This window comes from Aythya fuligula, chromosome Z, assembly GCF_009819795.1.
Source record: "Aythya fuligula isolate bAytFul2 chromosome Z, bAytFul2.pri, whole genome shotgun sequence".
NCBI lineage: Eukaryota > Metazoa > Chordata > Aves > Anseriformes > Anatidae > Aythya > Aythya fuligula.
Genome location: NC_045593.1, coordinates 75,405,765 through 75,428,521, shown reverse-complemented (window position 1 = coordinate 75,428,521; position 22,757 = coordinate 75,405,765). Strand labels below are relative to the sequence as shown.

At 41.6% G+C, this 22,757-nt stretch overlaps 1 protein-coding gene across 2 annotated transcripts in view; it reads right to left on the bottom strand.

The window, feature by feature from the left end:
- Window positions 1-22,757, bottom strand: part of PLPPR1 (phospholipid phosphatase related 1) — a 131,202-nt gene that overhangs the window by 25,880 nt on the left and 82,565 nt on the right. For both annotated transcript variants that reach the window (XM_032205908.1, XM_032205909.1), the window contains exon 3: window positions 9,833-10,021. In XM_032205908.1, the coding sequence (XP_032061799.1) occupies window positions 9,833-10,021 (189 nt within the window). The remainder of the gene's footprint in view (window positions 1-9,832; window positions 10,022-22,757) is intronic.

Here is a 22,757-nt window from a genome sequence, read left to right as displayed (position 1 = left end):
GAAAGGCTGAGAGAGCTGGGGGTGTTCAGCCTGGAGAAGAGAAGTCTCTGGGAAGACCTCATTGCAGCCTCTCAGTAATGAAGGGGTCTTATAAAAAAGACAGAGAACAACTTTTTCCTCAATCAACCAGATAATGACAAGACAAGGGGGAATGGTTTTAAACTAAAAGAGGGGAGATTTAGATCATATGTGGTGAGGAAATTCTTATATGTGGTGAGGCACTGGCACAGGTTGCCCAGAGAGGCTGTGGATGTCCTGTCCGTGGAGGTGTTCAAGACCAGGTTAGATGAGACCCTGAGCTACCTAATGTAGTTGGTGGCATCACTGCCTATGGCAGGGGGATGGAACTATATGGTCTTTGAGGTCCCTTCCAACCTGAGCCATTCTATGATTCTGTGAAACATTCTATAACTAGATTAGGGGTAAACATCAAGAACAGTTGTTTCTATAATCTGTCCATAAATGGATGTGGGATACAACCATGAGGTGGTTTCAGAAGAGTGGCATCCTGGAGCAACCCTCCTGGAGGAACTATGCTGTGCAGTGATGGTGGGGAGCCTTGTGAAGTTGTATTCAATTTGGGAAATTAATTACTTGATGGTGCAGTTGGGACAGACAAGGATAGGATCAAGATTTAAGACTTGTGTTCCTTTCCTTTTGTTTCTGCCATTCAGTACACTAGCCTTGTACCTCACTTCAGATAAGTCTTCTAGTAAAGGTGAAGGCTCCAACTGTACGCTGAAGTTGTGTGACAGGGACTATGCAGTTTTCATTTCAGCTGCAGTTCCACACAGATACAGGTGGAGAAGCATCAGCCAGGGCACACATATGAGACATGGTGAGCAGAGTTGTGCCTGCAGCCTAGGGATGCCCTTGTAAAATGATAGCCTTTTGCTGCTTCCCATAAAAATCGTACAGCTAATGGCAATTCTGATCACAGCAAGCAGAGGCAGATCCCATATTAGGAAGACTTATTTGAAATACAGACAGGATCTGTGTTTTCTAAGCACAAAGTTTAGATCATTCTGATTTCCAGGAGTTTTAAAGTCTCACAGCTCGTTTGCTTTAACAACACTAACAGCAAAGTCAATCACTGTTAACACCATTTAATACATGAAAACCACACCCAGGGACATGCTATTCCACACAAATATCTCTGTCAGCAAGCAAATCTGTACTCGGCTCTCAGGATATCATCACTCATCTCTGGGCTGGCTTCAGCAAGCTGCATGACATTTCCTGAATCATCTACAAGAATGTGTGTGGCTGCATTTTTAATGTCACAAATAGAAAGAAAGAAATTAATCAAATCCACAGCATTCAAACAGCAGCCGAGGGGAGGAGCAGATATGCGAAAGGCACTGGCTGGGTGACAAACTATGTGCAGAGCACTCAAAAATGGAGAAAACAAGCAGCTGTGGGTTATGGGTACCCCGATCAGCAATTTTCAGAATGACTCCACACAACTCTCCCTGGGAAATGCATGCCTCTCCACTGAAAGGTGACCTTTGCAAAGTGCTCCAGCAGGCATTTCATCAGCACTGCCCTGAGTCGGGCCCAAAGCAATTCTGCCCTTTTGCACTATGGTGTATCTGAGGACTGCATCATCACAGTTGCAGGTCAGTAGGGACACTCCCCAAGTGCTGCACGGAAGCTCTTCCTCCACTCCTCTGCCATCAGTTAAGCAGCAGAACATTTACACAAGCACCACAAACCATAAAGGCTCAGGATCACACAGGGATTTAGCTGGGAAGGAGTGCCAGAGGTCTCCAAGCCTTACTCATAGCAGAGCCAGCACTGAGCAGGGCCTTGAGCAGACAATTTTCTAATGTCTTTGAGACTGGAGATCTCACAGCCTATAGGGGGGCACTGTTTCAATGTCTGACTGCTGCCAGCATAGGAAGATTTTTCCCTAAAAAGCACAGTTTCTCTTCTTGCAGCTTGAGTGCCTCTAGTCCTTCAAACAGTCTGGTGGCATCCTTGTAGGCCCCCACTAAGAACATGTCTCAGATCAGCTTTCACTTCGTGTTTCTAATTCCTTAATTCCTTTGATCTCCCTCACATTTAGCCATGGGACTTGCGGGTTATTGATCTGCCAACCTGCCCGCTGCCTACAGAGCTACATATTGATGCTGAACAGCTTATACTTCTTAGTCAAGCCTGGGCAGCAAATGGTAAGCAGCATTCATGCTGAGAAAGACACCTGGGGTGGCGAGCAATCACAGAAGCAGTCACAGCCTTAGCACCCTCTCCCAAAACAGCATTTCTACTGTCTGTGGCAGGACCCTGGCCCAATCCTGCCCAGGAGGGCAGAGGTTTTCCCTAATAATACTAGCACTGCTGCTGCTAATGAGGACCATGGATCAGCCAAGAGTTTTGTCAGATGCTCTCTCAACTTAAATCTGTGAATCTGTGTTCAGGTAATTATTACCTCATTTTTTATTTTTTTATTTTTTTTCCAATGAAAGCAACATCAAAGAACAGTTTTAAATAAAAGTTATTTTGCAATAAAAATAAATTTGTTCCTTTCATTCCCCCAAAGTTGATAGGACTGAAGTCCACAATTTGGACTGCCCACAAAACACAATTCTTCAAAAAAGCAATTTGCTGTGGGAAAACTGCCTAAAATAATTGGATTCTGAAACTTCAGTATAATCAAGAGAAGAAATTTCCCACAGCTCTGTGGTATTCCTCAGAAACTGACACGTTGTGAGACCATTACTGAGTCCTGTGAGACACTGGCGGCAGAAGTGCCTGCAAGTGCTAGAACAAACAAACAAGGCGTAATTATTACTTTCCAGAATGGGGTGTCAATGCAAGGATACAAACTTTCACCCAGAGTAATGGGCACACCCTGGCCTGACTCCTACATATCCCAGCTTGCCAATGACAGGACTCAGAATGACAAGCCATGGCTTATGGATGACACCTGCCAAGCCATGAGGCTCTTTCTTTAGCCCAGCCCTGAGCAACCTCAGCTTTCCTACCCAACAGCAAGAGGAAGGAGCTGCAAATGCCCTCGAGTGGAGCTCTCCCTCTGCAGGTAAGCAGAAAGGGAGGTCATCCCTGAAAACTGGGACCATTGGAACATGGTGCGGTACACCTTGCAAGAGGGACATGCCCTCATTAACAAGGCATGAGGGATGCTCCAGGCACTGACAGTGCCCCTTGCTCTCCACTGCTGCCCAGCCTTCTTGCCTAGCACAGGGCAACCTTCTTATTTCTGCCTGAAAAAGCCAGGAAGCGCTGCTGCAAGAGGGCTCTGAGCAGCAGTGGCTGCTCCTGGTTTTCACAGCATCTGCTGCTGAGCAGCCACAGGGGACTCAGCCAACACAGCATGAAATTCCCTGGCTTTCCTTCTAGAAAAAAAAGATGGGAATAACATGGCTGCAATGAACCGAAGACAAGGAAGGGAAGTGGTACTAAGAACAGGAAAAACATCTAAAATAATAATGTTTTTAAGATTTGGGAGGTAAGGGTAAACTCTAGAGAAAAGTTGGAACACTTTCTTTCTGCTTCAGATCAGTTTGATCAACACTGTAATTCATCTTCTAATTAGTAACTGGACCACTGTTTGGCTTGACTGATTCTGAAAACACTATCTTAAAACAGATACTCCTTTGCAGAACTAAATTGCACCAGACAGTTAAAAGCTACCATGTAGGCTGCCACTTCCCTCTTGGAAACAGAAAGGAAGAAACTGAAGAATTGCATGAAAACAGCACAGGCACTTTCCATTCTACTTTAAGAAAATGAAAAATAGTGCCCTTGAAGCTTTCTGCTGCTGTTCCGTATTCATTTCAGTGGGCTGCCTCCATTCCTAAACCTCTCTGTTTCTCTCAAGTGGCCAGACAAATCACACTGGGATGGAGCAGTGCAAGAAGCAGCACTGAACTCTGGAATGATTGTTCAGTACCAGCAGGGCAATTGGCTGATTTGTACTAACCTTGTAATAGCAAAAAGCTAGGCTTGAGGGACACTAATGGATGTGGTTGAGTTGTACCAAAATATTAAAGAAATGGCTTGAAAATTTTGTGTTTATGCAAAACATTTTCCCAATTGAAACATTATTTTAACAAAATTCTCATATTGGCAAAAAAAAAATATTATTTCTCCTGCAAATTGGAATTACTGTACCTGCTACCATTCCTATTTTGGAACTGGTGATGCATTGGAATATTACACTTTTTCTCAGGCTTTGTGAAACATGATGGTGCTGGACAGACAACTTTTAAATTCACCAGACTTGTGATCATGGGACTCAGGTTTCTCTTTCAAGCTGCATTTAATATTTACATTCCCAACCAACCAGGAAGTCAGACGAGTGAAGTGTCTACGCTATGGTTATCTCCAGAAAAGGGTTTGCAGCCTAAGACCTCCTACACTGAAAAAAAAAAAATAAATCAGTTATTTTCTTGCTAGTTTCACCCTTCCTTAAATACTTATGATCACCAAAATAGGAGCTGTCCACCGACAAATCTGTAACACGGAAGTCAGCTGTTTGAATGTGTTGCTGTAGGCCACCCCAATGCCAAGAAAAAAGCCTTTTTCTGACTTTCAGGATCTTGTGATCCTTTGAAATTGGCTGAGGCAAAGACCGAAAATCTGTGCTATTTTCCATGGAGGAGCATTTCCATGGTGAAAACGCTCCTTCTCACTCCCCTTCCCTTGTCCACACAGACTGGCTGGCCGCTCCCGCCCAGGTACTTGACACAACAGTCAAGGGACTGCCAGGGCCACCTGGGTTGCCCTGCCTGGAGATGAGGAGGCTGATAGGTGGCCTCATTGCTCCCTGCAGCTTCTGAGGAGAAGAAAGGCAGAGGGAGGTGCTGGCCTCTGCCTCCTGGTCATCCATGGCAGGATGCAAGGGAGGGCACAGTGCTGGGACAGGGGAAGCTCAGGGAAGATCTCTTCTCCATGAGGGTGGTCAGACACTGGGACAGGCTCCCTGGAGAGGTGGCTGGTGCCCCAAGCCTGTCTGTGTTCAAGAGGCATTGGGACAATGCCCTTGGTAACATGCTTTAACTTTTGGTAGTCCTGAAGTGGTCAGGCTGTTGGACTCACTGGTCTCGGCAGGGCTCTTCCAACTGACCTGTTCTGTTCTATTCTGTTCCAAACCACTCCGCTTTACTATGAGACGGGGTGAAGGCATCCTACACCCATCTTAGCATGTAAACAGGACAGCTGGAAGCAACAGTTTTTCAATAACCATCCTCCAATGTCAGCCTGCAAGAAGTGCAAAGTCTCTGGAGAAAAAAATAGGTACTAGAAACAAATGGTAAAAGTCATACAGTTTCACCTTCATCTCATGAAGCTCTTTTTGTCACCAGGACACACTGATAACCACAAGTTCAATCTAAAACAGACAGGACTGCAGTAATCCCATTTTTCTACCTATGCTGACAGCATTAATTTACTACTTGAGTTCGACTGGATGGATGAATGGATGAGGGGAGAACAGTAGATGTTGTCTACCTTGACTTCAGCAGGGCTTTTTACACTGTCTCCCATACCATCCTCCTGGAAAGCTCCAGAAGTGTGGGATCCCCTGGGGGTCAGTACTGGGTCCAGTCCTGTTCAACTTATCCTCTGTGACCTGATGAAGGGACAGAGTGCACCCTCAGCAAGTTTGTGGGAGAAACAAAGCATGGTAGAGTGGCTGACACACAGAGGCCTGCGCTGCCATTCAGAGGGACCTGGACAGGCTGGAGAGGAACCTCATGAGGGTCAACAAGTGCTTACTCTTTTCCATAAGGAAAGACTAAGCAAACTGGACCTGTTTAGCCTAGAGAAGAGGAGATTGAGAAAGGATCTTATCAACCTCTCTAAATACCTGAGGGCACAGTGTAAAGTGGATGGGGCCAAACTCTTCTCAGTGGTGGCCAGTGGTAGGACAAGGGGTAATGTTTCTAAATTGAACTGTAGGATGTTCCATCACCACATAAGGAAGAACTTCTTTATAGTTTGGGTGGCAGAGCACTGTAACAGGCTGCCCAGAGAGGTTGTGGAGTCTCCTTTGAAGATACTCAAAACCCACCTGGATGCAATCCTCTGTAACATGAACTAGGTGACCCTGCTTGAGCAGGGGCTTGGGCTAGATGATCTCTATAGGTCCCTTCCAACCTCAACCATTCTGTACTTCTGTGAATGTGCATGTTTCAGGGGATAAAACACTAAATAAGAAATAAAATGGCCAGATGTTTCTTTACAAATAAAGACAAGTTTGCCCTTTTTTTTTATGTGTTACTTATCACTAAAATGACCATTTCCGTACTGCTTTGCAGCGAAGATGCTAATACTGCCACACTCAGAGAATTAAAAATGAATAAGGCAGATGAAAACATTTGACCTATTCTCAGTGAAACATTTGGGAGAAAAATGCTTTTCACAGAATAGAGTCAAGCATACATGATTTTAATTTATTTAACAGTATCATCATGAGATTCAGGAATCTGCCCTTGCAAGAAACTCTCATTATCAGAGACTAAAAGGTTATCAACAGGAGCAATAAAAGACTTTTGTAATTCTTAGGTATGATGATTAACTACCCAACTCAGCATAGCAAAAAAACAGGCTGGTCTAATTTATTTTGCTGCTACAGTGCAGGGAAATGCACATACCATGGTACCAAACAACAACAGCACTTCTGAGATGTGTTCTCAGGGAAAAAATAAAACACATATACTCATTTCCCCCCATGGCCACTGTCACAGCCAAATGACTGAGACACAGGGATATTGCAATACATTCACGAAGATGCTCCCTTTTGGCTTTCAAACATTAAAACACTCATAGCTACGCTAAAATCAGGGCTTGGAGCCCAGTTCAGAGCTGTGTACACAGGACCGCACTTAAACATTGCTCATGACTAATCAGAGTGAGCTTGTACAGACTATTAGAGTACTTTCCATAGCTCCAGAAAAAACTATTAACTATAGCCATGAGCTCTTCCCAGCTGCTGCCAGGCTCCTCCCCTTCTCCCTAGCAATAATCACTCCCCTCCTGCCATGAGGTGTCAGAGCAGTGGCAATATGCATGCAACAGGCAAATCAGACTCCCTGCTGTAAATCCTCTCAGGCAAACCAAGCAATTTGCTGTCAAAAAATGAAGCAGCAAGCATCTTATAAAAGAGAAAAACACAATTGTAAAGAGGAACTGGTGTTACCTTTGACTTAAGTCAGCCTTTCACACTGGAGCTGCAGGTTGTCAGTGATTATTCCTGACAGCAAAATGCACAGAGCGAAAGTACTGCTTAGCCCACAGTGAATGCATGCAAACTTCCCTCCCACAAAGCACAGCTGTGTTTTCTTCTTTTGCTCTTTTTATTTATTTATTTATTTATTTTTACTGGAGAGAGTACAATCATCACTGTATAAATAGAAATGGCTGCACTTGCTGCTTTCACTGAAATCTCTGGGACATTCAACTGTATCAGAAATCTTTGCCTAGATTGTGACTGTCTGAATAACAGTCAGCACCCATTTGGGTGCCGGATGACAGGTGTAAATACTCACACTCATACTCAGATTTGTAATGCAATGCAGGGACAGAGCTTATGGAGTCTCTGAGCTCACTTGCTATCTCATTTGCTTTCTATTAATGACCATTGACAAGTCAGTCTGCAGGGGGAAGACAGGGTGAAAACAGGTACCAGCTAAAGCAGAAATTTTAAATTAGCCTGCAAAGAGGGGAAAGTCTCTGAGAAAATGATGGGTATGAGGAATAGAGTGAAACTACTTGTATAAATACATTGTGCTGAATACCTGTAAGAAGGACAGAAAAAGACTCCTTTGACATATTCTCTAGTTGAAGATTAGCCCAATACTAAGTATACATGAAATAATTAAATGATGTAATAACAATACATCAAAATAATACAATCAACACATTAAATAACGTATTAATGCATAATATACTAAGAATGAAAAGAAAAGTATTTTCCCAAGAAGTCTGACCTACTGTCTCCTTGAGGCTCTACAAAGAGATCATAACGACACATGGTGAAAAGAGCCCCGCAACATCCCTGACCAAAGTTTTCTCTAGATGAAGTGGTAGATGGCCAGTTCAACAGCAGAGTGTAACCCAAACAGCACTGCTTATTACCTTAGATCCAGCACTGGATCCTGTCACTTAATGTGACTGTTGTACTTCTGGACCCAAGCTGGCATCTCCGTGCAGTTTGTATTGTACAAGATAGACCTACCAGCTCCACATAGCACTTAGCTGAAGGTCTCTGCACCCAAAAACTTTGTTTGATGTTCACTCCAGCCTTTCACTTCCTATGTTTAACATGGTCTAAGGATTTACAAAACCAATGTTGTTCATCTCCCATAGAAGACTCCAATCCAGCTTTTCATAAATAACTAGGGAAAACTTCTTGGGCTTCTGAAGTGAAAGGAAATGTCGATCCAGTAGAGAAAAACCTGAAAAGTTTGCAATCCACTTTGCCAGAGGAAGGCTTTAAATAGAAGATCCGACTAAAGAGCAACATTCTCAATATTGCTTGCCCACCTAATGTCGCATCACTAAAACAAGGGACAAGCCTCCCACTAACTCCGGTGTTACAGCATCTAGGCATGGATACATCACTCGATTTTGCTTTAAAAGCACAGCCTGTGAAAGTTACTGTAAATATCTCTATGGAGAAATGTAGTATTTATTTTTGTCTGTCATTGCAGCACAAAGCAAAGCAAGCAAGATTTAACATTAAACTGAGTTTCAATACAGAAAAAAAGAACGTTACTACAGAGGATTTTCATAAGCTCACGACATAATACATTAAAAAATATTACTCATTTTCGTGAAGTGTCCTGTACAAAAACTGTAGACTCTTATGCAGATCCCTTTCACATTTCCTATCACGTTCTGTGTTAAACTATTTCATGCATTAATATTCATACAGACCAAAAATTGAAACTGACTACGGTCCAGCATTTATTTTTCATGCACAGTTTTCATCAACTTTTGAAAAGGTTGCAAAGCAAAGTTAAGAAAGAAATACTAAAGATAAAGAAATAAGTATAAGAAAACAAAGCATGTAAAGACAGAGTCTGGTAGGAATTTATTAATGTAATTACATAGGTAGGAAAATTAGCTATTGGTGAAATTTGTAACTTTCTACACAGAAAATGGAAAAGGGCCAATGTTTTGCTAATCAGTGACTACAATAACCACCTTGGAATTGCATGTACTCAGCTAATTGTATATTTTCACCTGCTTCAAACAGGTACATTGTAACTGACTGGTTGGATCAAGTAAGAAAAAAAAAAAAAGTTGAGAGGATGTGGCTGCCAAAAGATGAACAGATTCTAAATAAAAAGGAAATATCAATCAAGCTTTTCCTCATATTGGTCATCTTTTTGCTCATCTAAGCCTTTTAAAACCCTTTAAATGTCCTCTTAAAATAGCGGCAAATAGTCCCAAATATGCTGCATGTCCAACCCAGGTTTTATTCCAACCTTATCTTTTTTTTTTTTTTTTTTTTTTTTTTTTAATATTATTATTATTATTATTATTTATTTTCAGTAATACATCACTTTTGCATTCATGACTCTCTGGAGCCCAAACAATTCACAGCTAATCACTGAACTGGGCAAGCTATTGTAACAGGCTTAACAAGCTCTACCTCTAAATCTTGCATTAAGATTACCTCAGAATAATTACACCTGGAGATAAGCAATGAAGATCGTATTAGGCTAAGGCAAAACAGAGACCCAGCTAAGTGTAAATCAATTACAGCTGAAAATAGAGCAAAGGGGACAGAGCTATTACAAGACTGTTGCTCTTATTTATGGAGCGGTAGTGGAGAATTCAAACAATTTCTTATACTTACAATAGCTGTCGGAGTTGAAGCCAGCACACAGTAGAGCACAAGGGGTGAAATGAAGCTCTCATCCTCTGTTCCAGGGTAAGGTTTCATCAAATTGCCATCCTGACAGAAGAAACCTTGGATATGCACTTGAAAAGTATCGGTGCACTCGAAGTAGTAGGCAAGCAGAACAGTCCCAGCCATGATGACAAGCTGAAAATACAGCATGGTGACACAGAGGCATTAGTTGCTTTTTTAACAGATGCAGCTATGCCTTCAAGCTACTCTAGTCCCGCAGACCATCCTCCCTTCATCATCACCCCGACAGTCCTTGCAATGCTGGTGTGTGTGTGTGTGTGTGTGCGTGCGTGTGCGTCTCTGCGTGCCCGCTTTGCAACATCTGTTACATAAACCTTTTGGCAAACGACACTAATGAATGTCTCAGATAGGAGCGGGTCCGTAACGCAGCTTGTAGAGGGACGGGAGCTTTGACAGCTACTTCGTCAAAGGGCATGTGAGTGTCAACGGCAGCAGCGATCAATGGAAACTAGCAGGACAAGGGGCAGCACAGCGAGAGCTGACAGTGACAAGCTAAAACCTGTGCACAACAGTAGGCAGCTGGAAAGGATTGTTGCACGGGATAAAGGAAGCTAAAGCCAAAATGCTTCCTCGCTGCAGCTGCAAGCCCACAACGGGGAACGTGCACCCTATTCTAATCCAGAAGACCCCTCAGTGGGTCAGATGAAGCAGTCATGAGACCTGACAGATCCAGACAGAAATCTGACTCCTGCCACTCACCTTTCCTTTCAGCTGCATCTTACCAGGAAAGCTGTAGAAATCCTCAGAAATCTGTTCCCCCAGACAACTGGCTGGGTCTACTTTGCGTTGTCTGGGGTACAACACTCCAACACAACCACTTTTGGAAAAGGCTCTGGCTCAAGTCTGAGTCTTCACCTTTACATGTATAAACCACAAGGAGCCTTTCTTGTCTCTTTTTGGTAATTTACTGATGACTAACAGGGCTGCTTGGAAAATCTCAGCTATCAACATTTCCGTGCATATTCAGAGTTATTCAGTATAAGCTGTGTCAGTGTCTGTGTCAGCTTCCCAACACATCTCAAAACAACCTCTCCAAGGCTGTCACTAACCTAACCTCTGAAAATTAAGTGGATATGATAGTTCATTGCTCTTGTTCCCTCTCTGCCAGACTGCAAAAGAAATCTCACATCAAAATCTTCAACACTTACAAAAACAGCAATATTGACCTGGATATTATGACAATTCCAGGGTTGGATACAGGATGGTCTTTATAGAGAGGTAATAAGCCACTTACCACTAGTACGAGAGCTGACACATATACAAGTTATTTTAACATGCCTTAGGGGGAAAAAAAAAACAACAAATAAAAACAAAAACAAACAAACAAACAAACTAAAACAAAAACAAAAGTGAAGGAAAAAAAAACAAAATTTTTTTTTTTTGTACCATTTTGTCTCCAAGATACCTGCATCAAAACTGTGTTGCTCTGAGATTGTTATAAGAACATACCTTTAACAAATAATTTTGGCAACTTGTTCCCAAAGACTTAAAAGCTATCCATGGACTCCTCAGACTTAACCTTGCATGTAACACTGCTGCACAGGACAGCCGACCAAGTCATGATATCTTTGGGCATGTGTTGGACCGAAATTAGGACAAAAACCAACCAACCAATCAACTGAACAGATAAATCATTCATGAAAGTAGATCCCAGAATATCAGAATGGTTGGAGGGCATTTCTGGAGGTCACCTGGTCCCACCTCCTGCTCAAGCAGGGCCACCTACAGCAGGCTGCCCAGTACCATGTCCAGGCAGATTTTGAAGACCTCCACCACCACTCTGAACAGCCTCTATGACAGATTTAAGCAGACCAAACTGAAGCCAAACCTGAAGACTTCTGAAACCTTTCCCATTCAAACTAATAATACCGTTTTGTAACTAGATTCTGAGGTCCACAGATTAATCCCACCCCTGTAAAATACAACCTGGATTGTTTAACATTTTCAGCCCAATCAATTATCTGTATGGATTCAAACATCAGCTTCTGTGGGTTACAGAATTATGGTACCAACTGAAATTTGCATAGACAAAGTACACAGCCTTTTTTAGAAGTTCAAACAAGTAGTAATCCACATAATTATTTCCCCCAAACATATATATTCTTTCTTTCTCCCACCCTGATTTAGAGAATGAATTTAATATATAAAATGTTAATCAAACACTTGTTTTCTCACAATTTTTGCTTTCTTCTGACAATTCAGTAACTTTAAGATCCCAAACTCTGAAATCTACCACCCTGCAGTGAATTGCAGGTACGCTGACCCTGTACAGTCAGTACATGGTGGTTTCTGTTCTGTTCCTTCCCTCTCACACTTCTCCTGTGTCCTACTGTGGGTCCAGAAGAGATGGCTTGAACTGGCTGGAGAATCAAAAGATTTAGTCTGTGTATTCTTTCCTGTGCAACATCTACCTCTAAAGGTGTGTAAGCAAGTGCATTTTCTTACTTCATCAGGATTATATAATAATAGCTTTAGAATGAACTGCTCTGAGTATTTCACATCTAAAATGTGTACCTGAAGAAGTCCTTCGTTTGTTCAGCTTTCACTATTTATCCTGTTATTTTCAAGACACAAGAACTCCCTCAGTGGATTATTTTTATTTTTTATTTTTTTTACAAATGTAAAGCAATGTGCTATTATTTATGTATTTCCCAGAGACCTTTACAGCATCCTGATTGAGTCAGTGGGATTCCCTATAAACAAACACATTTTGGTAATTAAGAGCCTAGAAGACATAAATTTACCTCCCTGTGCAGCTACAGATTTCCTTATCAACCTTGGGCAACTCAGTTTTATAAATTAACACCAGAGGAAGGCAATGACACTATCACTACTCTGCCTGACATAGACATAAATGCAGATTACAGAATACCTGGACATAGAGGCACTGAAGCTCAGTTCCAGCAGTGTCAGTAACAAATTGACCCATCCCCCCTATTCTAAACACACCTCCAAACATGCTTTAGGTTGCCAGCTCCAGCCAGCTTGAAAGCAGACAGTACTATAAGAGACAGGTCAACAGGAGCTGCTTTTCCCCTTGTCAATGGGAAAAGGAGAAAACATGCAAGTTATGCCCTTCTTTGGGTGTCACAGGAAAAAAAAAAATCCTATTTATTTTATTTTATTTTATTTTATTTTATTTTATTTTATTTTATTTTATTTTATTTTATTTTATTTTATTTTATTTTATTTTATTTTATTTTATTTTATTTATCCCCAAAGAACCCTCTAGCCAGCAGTTGTACAACTTACTCTGACCTTCCCAGGGCCGAGTATTGCCTCAGTGCTGCATGAAAACACTTCTTGCATATAAAATGCAGCTCTAGTCTGACTTATGTCAATACTGACCTACCACACAGACAACTCAGTAATAAATCAAATCCTGGTCACACTTCCGTTTGTGAGTGTGTTTTGGCCTTTTGAGAAAAAACAAACAAACAAACAAATTTTATCTATCTAATATTATTCAGATATCTAATATTATCTGAAAAAAAAAAAAAAAAAGAAAAAGAAAAAAAAAGAAAAAAAAAAAAAGATTGTAATCCTGAGAACAGTAGATACTGGAGGTATTCCCAACGTTTTAGGGAAATAGCAACAGCAGAACAGCAGAAATTAGACCTCCAGTTCAATGGACCCCTCCACAGACCCACTATGACAAGGGATGATATGAGGTACAGAACGGACAGGTCAGTTATTACAACAAATGTGGGCAATCTTTTGCTGGTCAAAGAGTCAGTGAAGTCCTGACCATGTGTGTGGCATATTCCTGTGCTTCATGTTGAGCATTCACTGCTGTCAGCAGGCTCTCCCTTTCCCTTTCCCTTTCCCTTTCCCTTTCCCTTTCCCTTTCCCTTTCCCTTTCCCTTTCCCTTTCCCTTTCCCTTTCCCTTTCCCTTTCCCTTTCCCTTTCCCTTTCCCTTTCCCTTTCCCTTTCCCTTTCCCTTTCCCTTTCCTAAAATGACAAGTGCAGAAATCCCTGATTTTTGTAGTTACAGTCCATTTGTAGCAGATAACTTTCCCTTTTCTCATTATTTTAAGGTTTAGAGTCTTTGAAAGAGGTGTTGAAGAAGAGCGGGTAGGCTGACAAGATAAAGATACAGAATGTCTAGTTACATAATTCAGAAAACTCAGTGCAGCTTAGCACTGACATTTTGTAGGGTTTGCTTATCAATCCCTATTGATACATTTCCTTGAATTTATTTGGAAAAAAAAATGCTCAGCTTAGAAAAGCAGCCAATGAATAGAATTGTCTAAGGTGCTAAATGGCCTTCATTACCATGGTATTTAAGCACATCATAATCCTTAATGTTTATCATCACTACTCCATTGTAAGATAAGAAAATTCTCTTATCACCATTTTACAGAGAGGAGACAAAAGCAGGAGGAGATAAAATGACTGCCCTTAGGTCACAGTAGAAGCTGTGGCATAGTCAAGATTTATCTTTCTGCAGGACTAGATTTTTCTGGTTTAGTCAATAGTATGCACATGAAAAAACTTGATGATGTATGCTCAGATCCTGATTCTGCAGAAGCTCACTCATGATGCAGTTAACAATACACATCATGTGTCTGATAGAGCCCCATTAAAAAATTCCAGTTTGACTTTAGATCAGGCTTGACAACGTGGATTTACACAACTGCTTTGTGTTTCTTCCTCGAAGCCAGCTATTTAAATGGATTAATTCTGTAGTACTTCATTCAACACCTGTCCCTCACCACACCATTAAATTCCGTACCTCTACAAGCCTGCAATGATTCTGTCCTTGCAGACCTTCCCATCACAACACTTATTCCTCTTTAAATTGTGGGGGTTCTATGAAATCAAAATATTACATTCTTAAATGCACCATAAATATGAAAGAAAGCTTGCAGTCTTCTTTGGGAAATCAGTAATTATTTGGTGCGGGTGCTAATCAGGTATTAGTGTAAGGGTGTGTCCTAAGTATAGGGAAACAGCATCTTCAATGTAAGAAATGTGATTCAGGCACATTAATCCCAGGGATGTTGCGATACATCCAGAAATCCTCCCCTTCACCCTAATACTGTGACAGTACAACTCGGAGACCACTGCAAAAACAAAACAAAAAAACTGCAACACCAGACAGTAGGACTCAAGCCCTCAATTTGCACACTCTCTTCATTTACTGCTATCTCTTAATCACAACTGGAAACCTCCATAGGAGTAGCACCTCCTTTGTGCTGCTGTGAACACCAGAGAGGCCACTACTTTGCAAACAAGAAAGCAAGAGGCTAACTCCATTTGGGAAAGGGGCGTAAAGCTATAAAAGACAGAGACTAATGGAAAGAGACAGTTGACAGCAGGAGGCAGAGCTTTTTGATCAGCCTACCCCGTAGACTCCCTAGAGCTCTTAATAAGGGACCAAGAAATTGAGTGAGAAAAGGAAGTGGCTGTAAAAATTTCTCATATACTTTCTAGCCATACAATCCTGTAAGACAAGCATACAGCCACTGCTAAATCTACTTCTGTTGTGTGTACTGAGATACTTTGTCACTCGTATAAATCATAATGCAAAACCATATGAATGAACATAAAAAAACAAAAGCCCTATTGTTCATATCTGGATATGAATAGGTACATTCTTTTCGCTTATCAGTCTTCCCACATGTTACTGATAACATATCTTACAATGCCTTTAATGTGTATGACTGATAATTGGAAAATTGTTCTTGTACATAAATGACACATAAAAGACCACATTTTTATTCCTTCTGAAAGAAGCCTTTCAAACTTTGCATGTTCCTTAGTGGGTAGTCAATCACATAACTACTGATACTCTTGCTTAGTTTATTTGTTTCTAGCAAGCTTCTGTGGTTGTCAGTTCATTAACCAAAACTCACAATATTATGAACAGAGCACCACAAACACGCCTAAGTGCTTTCAACTCGGGACACATGCTGTGGCTCACCCACAGCAGGAAAAGGTTCCAGTCTTTTTAAGCAGATTTTCATCTCCCCTTCCAAACAAGCTCTAGTGACCAATTGCAACACAAAGCCCAAAAAATCTTGTTGTGCTCTTTTAAGGCACCTGGTAAGAGCACATAACTCCCAGAATAGACACACTGGGGCATCTGGCAGACACGGTGTATGTATGTTGTGAAAACAGACAGGTTAACTATGCACAGCACTCCCGTGTTACTGTTGGAAGGAATTGTTAGGAGTGTTATTGCTCTCTACTGGACAGCATCAGTAAAGCTCAACTGTGTGTCCCAGAGCTGGGAGCTCTCGTCCTGCTGCTGCCGTAGAGGGGTGTTAAAAGCACAGACAATTGGAAGCAATCACATACATCATGAAGCTTCAGGACACACTTTCACCCTTCTATAAAAACAGAGCAAGCCTCCATCTAAGAGCTACTGAGACCATTTCCTGAAGCATCCTTATTAGAGTGAAGCCTCAGAAACTCAGGCTGGAACAGGGGTCAAGAATTTTCTTTTAAGTGCTGGCTGTATTTATCTGTGGCCAATGGATATCCATTTACTAAATCATCCTTCACCTGATGTACATTTCTTACCTCTTGTGCTTGTGCCTGAAAAAAACCCACAGTATCTCATCACTATAATGTTGTTTTCTTAAATAATCTAGCATCCTTCAAACACTGTCGAAATAATTGTGTTTATGCTACTACATGACAATTTTACATAAACAATTACTTTGACAAGTGTTTTCATAGTATGTCTGGATATTTTTGCAGGATTCATGAAACTGTCTGTAATCCTGACTGTAGCTTAAATAAACTTATATAAACCCTGTCTGTACCTGTATATACATGGATCCAATTTTTCATGCTGTAGGTGGTAAAGTGATAAGGAAAGAGTTAAACAGCTCCCCTCAGAAAAGCCTGTCCGTACACATAACAAAGAAGATGGAGACAACAATTAATTAGAAGTCCATCTGACCCAGATGTGCTAGCAGCTAAAAGGCCTATTCTCCCACTGAGGTGTGAGGGTAATAGGTACATATCTCCCATTAGCATTAATGGGAGTTAGCAGCCTGAATTCTTCAGGGATCAACAAGAGCCTCTACAGCAGTTTGTTAAGCATCTGTTCTATACCCTTTTATCACAACTGACATGCTTTAAAAGTTTTCACCTTGGTACTTCTACAGCACACCCAGGTCTGCAGAAAGAGGAAGAGTGTATCAGGACAGTAAAAGCTCTCATCATCTCTGACCACAGTGAATGGATGGGAAGGTCCTGGCTGACTGCACAATCTTTTAGGCTGCAAAAGGGACTGACTGGATGCAGCAAATCATCTTTACTGTTCATAAAAATATCACAAAGTAAAGTCACAGCTGCTGGAGGAATGCATCATGAACAAATACTTGGAGACAGAAAGAAGAATAACCTACATTGGAATTCCACCTAGTATTAAATATCTCCAAGTGAATGGTTTCATTATGCAGAATAGCCACATATTTTATGCAGTGTCGGAATAAATATGAAGCCAGTGATCTTTCAGAGCTGCCATTCCTCTGAAGTGTTTTCAGTCCCTCACCTGACATAACTGACTTCGCAGTCAGTTTTCTTAAGGAACTGGGGCACACAAGTCACGATGCTCTGAGAGCAGCCAATTTCAGGGCATGGCTTTGTTACAGGAGTTTTTATGTCCAGTCAGCATGGTGACACAAGCTGGGAAGTAGCTCAGAGAGAGTGCTAAAAGCACCCAAAGGCCTTTGAAGCTGGGGCTGTATAGAAAACAGACTGGTCTCTGCAGAGATTCTTGTTCATTTCAAGAATTAATGGCATCATTATAACATTTTGGTAATCAAGTTTGGACTAGCTATATCTTATAAGGCTGAAAAAGACACAGACAAAAAGGGCTTTACATGTTCCAAAGGCATTTGTTTCAGGACAAGAAGTATTGAGAGATTAGCATGGCTTCTAAAAAAACTGACACATGGTTGAAAACAATTCCAGCTTCCTTTTTGTGGCAGAGTCCTTAAAAAATCTCTGTCCCTTTACACTACAGAAACTAGAACTTACCTAAGAGCTGGTCTGCGTATGGAAGTCAGATTACTCCAAACCTAGCTGTGTAGTTAAAGTGGTACGGAACTCTAATGGCAATGGAGACATAATAATGCTATAAGTGGAATAACATTTTTGTTCACAGAAAATCAATTAAACCTCAACATGAGGCAGCTTGATTATCAGGTGTAACTCGTTCCATTCTACACACTGCTCCAAGTCCCTGTTTAAAGCAAGCTTGCAGTCTTCTAACTTCTAGACCCTTATATTTTGCCAGTGATTAAGCCTACTTTCTTTGTTAGGTGACCACAACCTATAGATCACAGGCTGAAACTGAAGCTTAAAGGGAGGAGGAAAGCCTACCCACATGTTGTGCTGTGTATTTTAATAGTATAATAGCTTTTATGAGGCCAAGGTCTGAACATGAACATAAACTAAACCCACAGAACCAAATATTTGCTGAGGTAACAGGTAGGGCAGCAGTAAGTAGAAACACTGGGTCTAGTGTGTTAGAAGGCTGATGCAGTGCTGGCAGATTTCTGATCTCCAGTTACATGGGTCCACTACATCTATAATCTTCTGATGCTCCTATTAAAAAGAACAATATTCTCCTAACATTTTTTTTTTTCAGAGGTAATATTTCTCCATATTGACACAAAATTATAACCTGCATATGACTGCCAGTATTATTTTCAATTTCTACTAGAGATGAATTTGCTTGTAATGTTTGATACTTTTGGGACCACTAAGAAAACAGGAAGAAGATCACCTTAATATTCATGGCAGTACTGGGAACTCCTATAGGTATTGCAGTAGTAGATGTAAACATGGGGGCTGTTGCAGGAACTGGGAGAAGAGCTTGGAAACCATCCCCACTCTTCTGAGGGAATAACAATAACATTCTGTGAACAACCACAGTGCCTCCTTGGCTACCTGCCCTGTCAGACTGCTAACAAGGACACGAGAGCATATTCTAACCTTTGGGATAATTCCTCTGATACCAGCTCTGAAGGTGTGTAACCTTTTGAGGAGACAAGGAGATGCATCAAATGAATGCATCACATGATACTGCCCTGTCATAAAACTCAGAGTTGACAAATTTTCGTAGATCCACTGAAATCTGACACTGTCTCTATCAACTAAGAAAGATAAGTAACATCAATTACAGTTTGCCCTCCTCTCTCTATCCTACATACCTTACTTGTTCAGCACAATTCCTGTTCATGGTGGAGCAAATTCAAGAGATGGACATATCTTGTTTCAAATCCTGGGCTGCAGACTATTGGCCATTGAAGAAATACACGTGTAAACATTTGTCATCTCATGCTGTGGTTGTCCAAGAAGCACCTACCTGCTCCCAACCAAACAGTGGACAAATGATTCTGTCCTGTTGTTTTTTAATTCCTTTTATCACTTGCAATTTTCAACCATTGTCTTTGCAAGGAAAAGGCCCAATAATTCATAAAATATTAAAAATGTTTTCTCTAACAATGAAGGATACTTCTTTATAGAACCACCATACTGTTTACTGAGGACACTGGTGATGGTGATGCTAACTTTTCTGTTAAGAGCTGTTGAAGAGAAACACATATGTTGTAGGCCCAAAGTTCAGCTGCCCTATTTGTTTATATGTCCAGGTAAGTGGAATGTGGGTGCTTCCCAGACAGTCCTCCTTTCCTCTCAAATCTTTATGTTAATGACTGAGTGCAAGATGGTGTACACATCTATGTAACTCAAGGTCTGCACTTGCAGCTATTGTGTAGTAATTGAAGCCACAGATGTACTGGGTTTATGCAGCAAGGTTTTTGTAGTTAGATAGAAGCCAGATCCACCTGGTTCCAAAAAGGACATGCTTCTGATCAGGGCAGAGCCAGTGAGCAATGCTGGTTGGGCCTCTGAGAGAGTGGATTTAAGGAACGACCAGAGCTGCAGCCTGTGGAGGAGGTGGAGCAGGTGGATGTGTCCTGAAGGAGGCTGCGGCCCATGGAGAGCCCCTGCAGGAGCAGGCCCTGGGGCCAGAGCTGCAGCCCGTGGAGAGGAGCCCACGCAGGAGCAGGGGGTCGGGGGGGAGCTGCCACCCACCCATGGGGGACCTGTGCTGGAGCAGTTTGCTCCTGGGGGATGGATGGATGGACCCCGTGGCATGGAGCCATGTGGGAGCAGTTCCTGAAGAGCTGCTGCCTGTAGGCACCCCCTGCAGGCTCAGTTCGGGAAGGATGGCATCCCTGGGAGGGACCCCATGGGGATCAGGGGCAGAGAGGGACCCTGAAAGAGCGGTGGAGATGAAGTGCTGTAGACTGACTGCAGCCCCCATTTCCCTTTCCCCTCTGCTTCTTGGGGGGAGGAAGTGGGAGAGGGTGACTGGGGGGAAGGTAGTTTTAGCTTGCTTTTAGTTCTCACTGCTATAGCTTGTTATTAACTGTCAAGAGTATACATTAATCTTGTCTGTGATGGTAATTGGTGTTTGATTTCCCTTTCCTTATCTCAACCCACATGTATTTTTTTTTTTTCATTGTATTTTTTCCCCTTGTTCTTCAGAGGTGGGGAGATGAGAGAGTGGCCTGGTGGTGCAGAGCTACCTACAGGTATTAAGCCACCACAACAGGCTGACACATGATATGCATCAGATCCGGTACCAGATCCACAGAAGTTTGGACTTGGATAACAATCCTAGTTCTGTTTTTGGTGGTAAGGTGGGGCACCATAGAACAGTGCTTGTCAGTCTTCTCTCATTGATAAGAATCAGTGCTTTAATGCTACAGAATTTACTGGCCTTTTTCCACACATTCTTTATTAATGTCCCCATACTATACCACACTAGCAACAGCATACCACAGTGCTGCATGAAACACTGTGCACTGCAGCAGGCATTTCCCCATCACAATCTCCTGAAATTCCTTCTGGAAGAGAAAAATGCACAGACCTCTGCATTCATATGGCACGGTGTGTGTGAGCTGTTCGCCATGACCGGGAGAAGAGCTGGCATGGGCAAGTACCAGTTTTCCTGCAGGCTACCTGAGGGACAGGGGCAGGACAGGGGCACCAGGACTGCCTCAGCCCCATCCCAGCTCAGCTTTTAGTTGGGGGCTCGTGGGCACTTCATCTTGTAGCATCCCAACTGCTTTCACTGCATTCACCACACTCCTGATGAGCTGGGCTGCTTTGAAAAATCTCCTTACACAATTCCTACCTGTGAAAGGCTGCGCTTACTCCTGTCTCATGCCTGAAAAGGACAGCAGAGGTTTCCTCACTCTCTTCAGAGGGAATGGCACAGAAGGGTGGATGTCCCTACAAACTTTAGGGGGTCAGCTGAAGTGACGGACACTTGCACAAGGTTTTATGCACCTCAGACAGGCAGTGAGATGAATGAGCCAACAGTTAAGGCTCAGCCTCGCAAGCGTTGCTGCAAACTGGAAGAAACACAGTGGTGTTCTTTTAATCACTAACGGCCAAGGAAAAACACTTCCCCCTGTGGCTTAGAGAGGGAGGGAATGAATCCCCAGCTATTTTACGGAATCATGTAATGCCTGTGTTGCCAAATGCAACAGAGTCTGTAAAAATCAATACTAATGATATCTTTTCCTAGCTATAAGATAGATAATAAATGCCATGAAAAGAGCTATCATTTAGCTCCATGTAGTTTAACCCTGAATGGCAATACATCTGCTCAACCTCTTGCAATTTCTTGATTTTGGCAAGCTATATTTTGTTATAATAATCAGCTTACTTTATGGAATTCTAAAGATACCTCCATTCCTTTAAGATTTATTTCCTATGTAGCCATGCTACTTCACTATGTCTTTTTTACTAAACAATAGAAACAAACAGTAGAAAAGGTTTGTGTATGTAAATTATAATGACATTTTTGTTACTGTTTTTCACAGCACAGGCTTCATTATAGAGCATACTTAAAAGCAATGTGATTTATTTAAGCTGAATCCAGTTTTGGTAGGATATATGCTGGATTTCCTCTTTTTTTTTTTTTTTTTTAATTTAAGAAAGTATTGATGTACAGTACAGCAGTACAGTTAAATACTGAACATAATGTGCCCCTGCTTCTTCTTAAATCCAAAGTAGATTTTCAAAGGCTTATCAGCAGGGGGCATTAATGCGACATTAAATTCCAAATGCCAAACTAACAAACAACTCTTCAGCTTGTGTATTACATTTTTAATAAGTTAGGTTTCTTCCCTGTATTTTTCACAATATCATTTTATTTTATTATTTTTTTTTTAAAATGTAGCTGCAATTCCAAGTCATTTGCTGACACTGGTAATCTGTTTACCAACTTACTGTAGGTTTTATCCTCATTCTAAAAAAAAAGACTTCGTTGTAGTTTTATGTAGTTTAGAGGAGGAGAACCTGATTTTAGGACCACTATATGTATAGCCAGCATTTTCAAAGGGGATTATATCCAGTACAAAAAAGTGGTAGGTTTGACACATGCAGAGATTACATACTCATGAGCATTGGCTACTCATTGATATCCTTGACATGTGTTGTCATACACATTTGAGGAAATTACTGACAACAGCCCAGTTTCCTAGGCTTGCACTCTAACAGAAGCTACAGACCTGGAGAAGGGAGGTATTTCCATAAGGCAATTTTTAAACAGCACCATTTTCCCCTTGGAGTGCCCATTTCACTCTTGACTGACTACAGAGGGAAAAGTAACCACTGACAATTTAAATGATCAGTTACAAAGAACAAATCTAGGTGCTCATGTTAGCAGGATTTTACCTTGTTTGTTTTCCCACACTAAGAAACAACACAAAGAATATACGTTATTCCCCAAATCTTATAGGAGGTAATTCACAAAACTGCTCTGTCAGACAATCTCGCAGTGAACTGCTGACTGAAGTGTCCAAA